The sequence below is a fragment of the Panthera uncia genome (assembly GCF_023721935.1).
Source record: "Panthera uncia isolate 11264 chromosome B3 unlocalized genomic scaffold, Puncia_PCG_1.0 HiC_scaffold_1, whole genome shotgun sequence".
NCBI lineage: Eukaryota > Metazoa > Chordata > Mammalia > Carnivora > Felidae > Panthera > Panthera uncia.
In genome coordinates, this window is record NW_026057582.1 from 133,238,251 (window position 1) to 133,244,886 (window position 6,636).

Below are 6,636 nucleotides of genomic sequence, written 5' to 3' on the forward strand. Positions count from 1 at the left end.
GTAGGGGCAGAGACATGCCGGAAATCTCTGTACCTTCCTCTCTGTTTGGCTGTGAAGCTAAAACTGCTCTTAAAAAATTAAGTCTTAAACACATACAAACACATGCACGTGTGCGCACACACACACACACACACACACACACTCACACACAGAGGAAAGGGAAAGAGAGCTAGAACTGGGTTAGCACAGAAATGAGGAGGCATTGTCACCACCCAAGGGAGGGCAGCTTGATCTTAAAAGCCTGCGATAAATAATTTAGGCTGAAAAAAAAATATGCAATGTCATCACCTGAGAAGATGTAGCCCTGAATTTGGGTGGTTCATCATTATCAAGCCATCAGTTTAGTAAGAATAACACCTGTATAACAACAACAACAACAACAACAACTGAGATATCTTGAGCACCTATTATGTGCAAGCACTGTTTCAGGCAAGTTAAATACATCGAACTCACTGAATCGTCACAAAACCCTATAAAGTAGATCCTATTGTCAATCTCCATTTTGCAGACAAGGAAACCAAGGCTCAGAGAAGTGAGGCAACTTTCCCCAAATCATCCTACTAAGACTCAAACCCAGGCCACCTGACTCCAGAGTGCATGCTGCTCCTGTACCACTGCGACTATAATCTGCGGCCAGTGCTGGGAAGGAGAATGTCAGGATACACAGTAACGACAACTAACAGTGGTTCAGGACTTACGGAGAGCTGGTTGCTTTACCAGCTTTATGTCACTTAGTCCTCACATACACACACACCAAGTATTATCACCCTCATCCACATACGGGAAACTCGGAGAATTTACGACCTGCCCAAGGTCACTAGCTGATAAATGACATACCAGTGGCCAAACCCTAGTGGCCAGACTCCAGCGCCCACACCGTCATTTCTCACACCGTGCTGCCTCTCTGTGGGAAGCAGTCTATGGTACTCTAAGCAACCTACCAGATGCCTGAAGACATGGAAAGCAGACCCGCCCCATAGCATAACCTCTTTTCCCAAGACCGTGTATGAGAGAAAGGCAGTATGGTGTAGCAGAACGAGTGTAGACTTTGAAACCAGGCAGACCTGGGTTGGAATCCCAGCTCCGGCAATGATTACTGTGTAACCTAGGATATGGCTCTCCAAGCCTGTTTCCTGATGCGTACAAACAGGATGAAACTGCTCTCTAACCACCATGGTGACCACGAAGGTCAGAAGAAACAGCATGTGGAAATGCTGGTCCCTGGAGACCCTCCCGTCATCCACCTCCCCGGATCCATTTCCTTGCCCACAAAGGGGGTCCGCTGAGTGCATGGGAAGTCTTCCCTGCCCTTCTTGGGCTGAGTCATAGCACCTTCTTGGCAAACACTGAAAGCAAAATTGCACAAACATGAACTCTCCAGATTAGGACCACGTTCCCTCGACTCCCAGCATTTGTCCGGGGAGCTGTCAGGAGCCGTGACAGCTCTGTTACGAGACTGCCAGGCACCAAGGTGGCAGAGAGACCAAGAGGACATGAAATTATTACTGACATTGCCAATTTGGCCTGACAGGGACCCAGGTTTTCTGTTGAGAATACCACAAAACAAATCAATGCTGTGGATATGTTTAGATCAACTGGGGACTGTATGGTTTGGCTGGAGGCTTGGGGTCTGTTTTGGTTTTTGCCCTTATTAAAAAAAGAAAGAAAGGAATTTTAAAAAGCAACTAAACTGGGGCGCCTGGGTGGCTCCGTCAGTGAAGCGTCTGACTTCAGCTCAGGTCATGATCTCGCAGTCCGTGGGTTCGAGCCCCACGTCGGGCTCTGTGTTGACAGCTCAGAGCCTGGAGCCTGCTTCAGATTCTGTGTCTCCCTCTCTCTCTGCCCCTCCCCCGCTCACACTCTGTCTCATTCAAAAATAAATAAAACATTAAAAAAAATTTTTTTAATAAAAAATAAAAAAAAGCAACTAAACTTCTGTTGGTGTTTAAAAACTTTGGGTAGGGGCGCCTGGGTGGTTCAGTTGGTTGAGCGTCCGACTTCAGCTCAGGTCATGATCTTGCAGTCTGTGAGTTCGAGCCCCACATCGGGCTCTGTGCTGACAGCTCAGAGCCTGGAGCCTGTTTCAGATTCTGTGTCTCCCTCTCTCTCTGACCCTCCCCCGTTCATGCTCTGTCTCTCTCTGTCTCAAAAATAAATAAAACGTTAAAAAAATTTTTTTTAAATAAATAAAAATAAAAACTTTGGGTAATATTCTTGTTCCTCAAGTTACTCCTTCTGCTTGTACATACGCAGCCTCTTTGGGTTCCCTAACAATCACCCCTGACACAATTTAATTATTTTCAGTGGTCCCTTAGTTAAGCAGAAATGGAGAAAACAAACTTTAAAAGCTTCCAGAAATGAGTCTTTATTGCAGATGTTTTCTTTATTTTAATGTCTCAATCTTATTAATAGTGGCTTTGAATCAGGGCCGGCAAACTACACAGCCCATAGGCTACATCTGGCCCTTTGCCTTTTTTTGCAAATAAAGTTTTATTGGGACACAGTTATGTCCATGTGTTTGTGTGTTGTCTATGGCTGCTTTTGTGCTGCCAAGGCAGGGTTGAGTAGTGGTCACAGAGACTATCTGTACCTGCAAAGCTTAAAATATTTGCTCTCTGGATCTTTATAGAACATGTCTGCCAACCCTTACTTTAAAGCTAGTACCGGAGAAGAGAACCACACGAGGCATTTCACAGCACTCGTCTCTACAGTAATTACATAACCCTCTGTGTTTGTCTGTCAACGCATCGTTAACACAATGCCTGTTTGTCCTGCTGTGTGTAAGTTCTTTGAGAGGCAGGGACTATGTCTGTCTGGTTCAATATTTTCTCCCCAAGGGCTGAGCACAGAGACTGGCACACAGTATATGCATAATAAATATTTGTTGAATGAATGAGCTAAGTTGCTAGATAGATTTTTAGTTCTTGAGGGTTAAGAACATGACTCAGAGCAAGTTCACAATAACTGTATGTTCGTTAAATAATCAATCATACGGACTTCAAGTTTAGAGAATGGATATGTTTTGCAAGACATTTAATGATCGAGGCAAATCCTTGTCTGTATTATGATCAATCTCTTCTACACCACGCCATTCGTACCAACCTCTCTCTACACAAAATCCTCTGTCTCAGGCTCTGACATCTGATGCTTGGTTCTGATGTTGCTAGTCTCATTACTGATTTGCAAGGCTGGTCTTGCCTCCTGTAGAATTCATCTGTGCTTCACAGTGTGATTCCCAGTGGCCTGCAGGGGCTCTGGGGGTGTGCTCAGCCCAGCGTACATCCCCAAGGCACACGGGCAGTCAGCCCACTAACACATACAAGAGAAACCAGGAGCAGGTGCCATTGGATTCTAGAAGGACACAGAGAGGACAGAGAGGAAGAGGCCTCTGGCCTACCACTCACAAAATGTATTTGTCATTTGAATGTAGAAGATGGTTGGTTTTAATACGAAGATGAGAGAAATGTGACTCTCAAAAAGGCAATGAGATTTGGAAAAAGAACCAAGAAGTTGAGATTCAGGAAGACCTAAGCAGGGATCCAAGCTCCAATACTTACCAGCTGGGTAAACTTGAGCCAATTAATTTTCTCTGAGACAAAAATATCTTAAAGGCAAAATGGATGTAAAGTGATAGCATCGCAAGGGAATTGTCATAGATTTAAGGTGTCTAATAGTAACAGGTGCTATGCAAGTTTTACTGCTCTTTCCCCTTCATAATTTAATGCCACAGAGAGAATGATCTTTGGAAATTTTACTTACCGAGCATTCCTTTTTTGGAACTGGACAGACACATGTCCTTCTCTGCACTGGGCAGGACAAAACTCACCACGAACACCTCCACTCCATCGGCCATCAGAGCCAAACCCAGGACGAAAAAGAGGATCCACTGGAAACGCCCGTGGCCACACTCCTCGATGATGTTCTCATACTGGTGGGCCAACTGCTCCTCGTCTTCCAACCTCTCAGCCATCAGGTCAGCTTGGCCCCGAAGGCCATCGGCTCTGGAGGGTGCCATCTTGGCCTGCTTGGCCTTGACATCATCTGGGTGAGGGATGCCCTGGTACTCCCCCTCATAGATCTCATCCTCCTCATCGTGGCCCTCTGTAACATCACTCTGTGCATCCTCCTCTGGGTTGGACTCATTGCCACGGTAATAGCCATCACTGGGGGCATGGCCCTCATAGCTGTCCTGGTACTTGTAGTCATCCATTCCTTGGTCCTGGGACTGCCTGGTCACCTCTCAAGCTATATCTCTCACTCCTTGGTAGAGGTTTGGGCTGTTTCAATAACCATCACCCATTATATGTGTAGAGGTCTCAATGTAGAATCTGTTCGTGTGACTCCTTGGGTGATTCTCCTTCTCGTCTCCCAAATAGAGCAGATGCGGGCAAAGACAAAGTAAGTATCCTTTTGCACTCAATGTCTATTGCGAGTCTTTGGAAAGTTTCAAATTCTAGTCTAGTCTCCTTCAGTGACCCAGCAGTGTTTTTGTGGGGGAGATGTTGATTAGAAATGGGGCCAGCTGTTTTCCTTGACAAGGAGCCCACAGGACTTGGCAGCGTGCTGGCTGGCCTGATTTGTTCTGCTACTGAAGGTTATGCCCTGGGAGTGCAGAGAAGGGAGAGAGCAGTGTTACAAAATGCAGAAATTCTCACAAAATACTCTCAGAATTGAATATATTTACTAATGCCAGTGCTTCAGGGGTTAGGTGGAGGAAATCTTGATTAGACGTTCAGATTCATATCGAATGAATAAGGACTGAATCAGTGAGACAAAGAGTAAGGGGAGAAAAAGCAGAGGGTCAGAGAGGCCCTTTGAAGGGTTGATGAACCTGTGAAGGGTGTCAACTCAACACAAGAACTAAATAGAAAGCAGGCAAAGGATTCTCAATACAAGGCAATTTTGTGCTACAGATTTTCTGTTAGAATTTGTCAAACCTTTGGCAACAGGGTAGGTTTCTTACATACCAGCTTCTGTTAGGAAAATGCCAGCTTTTCTAACTTTGCTATGAAGCGGCCATATGATTTTACATCTAGAAAGGTAAGGCAAATATCCAGGACCATTTCTCCAAAGACTCAGCACTGTGGTTTGAAGGCCACTCTGACCTTGGACTTGACTTAACTAGGCAGGAAAAGCTGCTGAAGACCCAGAGCCAGAGGGCTTGAGTCTGACACATAAGGACTGTGTGACCATGCTCACGTCTTTCTGAGTCTCAGGTTTCTCATCTGTAAATGGGGATAACAAGAGTACCTAACTCATAAGGTTGTTCATAAAATGCTTAGCACAGTATCAGACCTGCATGGTAAACACTATTGAGGCCCTGACATTATTGTTGCTCTTTTTTTTTTTTTTTTGGTAGCCCCAATTCTAGAAACCGGGACACTGTATTGTCAGAGCCGAGTCAAATCCCTGGGGCCACCTGTTGATTCTTATGCCCCATGACTACCACACCCTGCACCAATTAAATTCTTGAATCTCAGTTCTCACAAGGTTTGGAGTCACCACTTAATGAAGTCTACTGTGTGCCAGAAACTGTGCTTAAATGTGTCACATCCCTGGGGCACCTGGGTGGCTCAGTCAGTTAAACGGCCGACTTCAGCTCAAGTCATGATCTCGCAGTTGATGAGTTCGAGCCCCGTGTCAGGCTCTGTGCTGACAGCTCAGAGCCTGGAGCCTGCTACCGATTCTGTGTCTCCCTCTCTCTCTCTGCCTGTCCCCCGTTCATGCTGTGTCTCTCTCCATCTCAAAAATAAAGATAAACATTAAAAAAAAATTTTTTTTAATGTGTCACATCCCTTAGCCCTAACTCTCACAACAATCAAAACAAGAAGAAAGTATTTGTACTTTCGTTTTACAGATAAAGAAATTATGGCTCAGATGGAGCCAGGTCAAGGTCAAATAGCTAGGACCCAACGCCAGGCCCACTGACTCCCAAGGTCAGTTCTTTCCATGGCCCCTGTGCCTTCCAAATGCTATTCAGAGGGAGTGTCACATTAGATCACCCGGAGGGCTTTAGAATGCAGATTCCCAGAGCACACAGAGGGGCTGGTTCAAGTTCAGGAATCTTAATCTGCACACAGCTCCCTGGGGTGGGGGGGCTCCCCAGCCTCTCATCGAGCAGCCCTCAGGGGTGGAGGCAAGGCCCCTCCCACACACAGGACCCCACTTCAACTCTCTCTGGCTGCCAGACTCCTTCATTGGGGCCGCCAGAAACCCACTCCCCAGCTCAACCCACCTGCTGTCATGTATATGTGCCTTCAACCTTTACAACCTTCCCTGTCCCATCTGAAATCCACATGGACCTTTCTCACCAAGCTCAGCAGATGCTACCCCACAACAGACTGCACACACTCATCCTCACCGTGCTGACGGCACATCCCTGGGTACCCCGCCCCACACCTGCCTGCCCAGCTCTTCTCACCTTCAGCCCTGGACAGACTCCAGTTCTGGAACTCATCTGACTCAAAAACAAAACATATGTCTTCTGGACGAAGCCGGAGACCAGGGGTTCTCAAACGAAGGGAGAGCCAGAATGACAGGGGCTTGAGGGACTTACTAGAAATGCAAATCCCAGGACCCCTCCTCCAAAGACTCTGAACCTGCGAAATGGGGGGTGGTACCTGAAAATCTGCATTT

At 46.4% G+C, this 6,636-nt stretch overlaps 1 protein-coding gene across 1 annotated transcript in view; it reads right to left on the reverse strand.

The window, feature by feature from the left end:
• SV2B (synaptic vesicle glycoprotein 2B) overlaps positions 1-4,600 on the reverse strand; it is an 83,713-nt gene extending 79,113 nt beyond the window's left edge. Inside the window, exon 1 of the mRNA XM_049614066.1 lies at positions 3,760-4,600. Within this exon, the coding sequence (XP_049470023.1) occupies positions 3,760-4,210 (451 nt within the window). The 5' untranslated portion in view covers positions 4,211-4,600. The remainder of the gene's footprint in view (positions 1-3,759) is intronic.
• Positions 4,601-6,636: the final 2,036 nt, after the last annotated feature.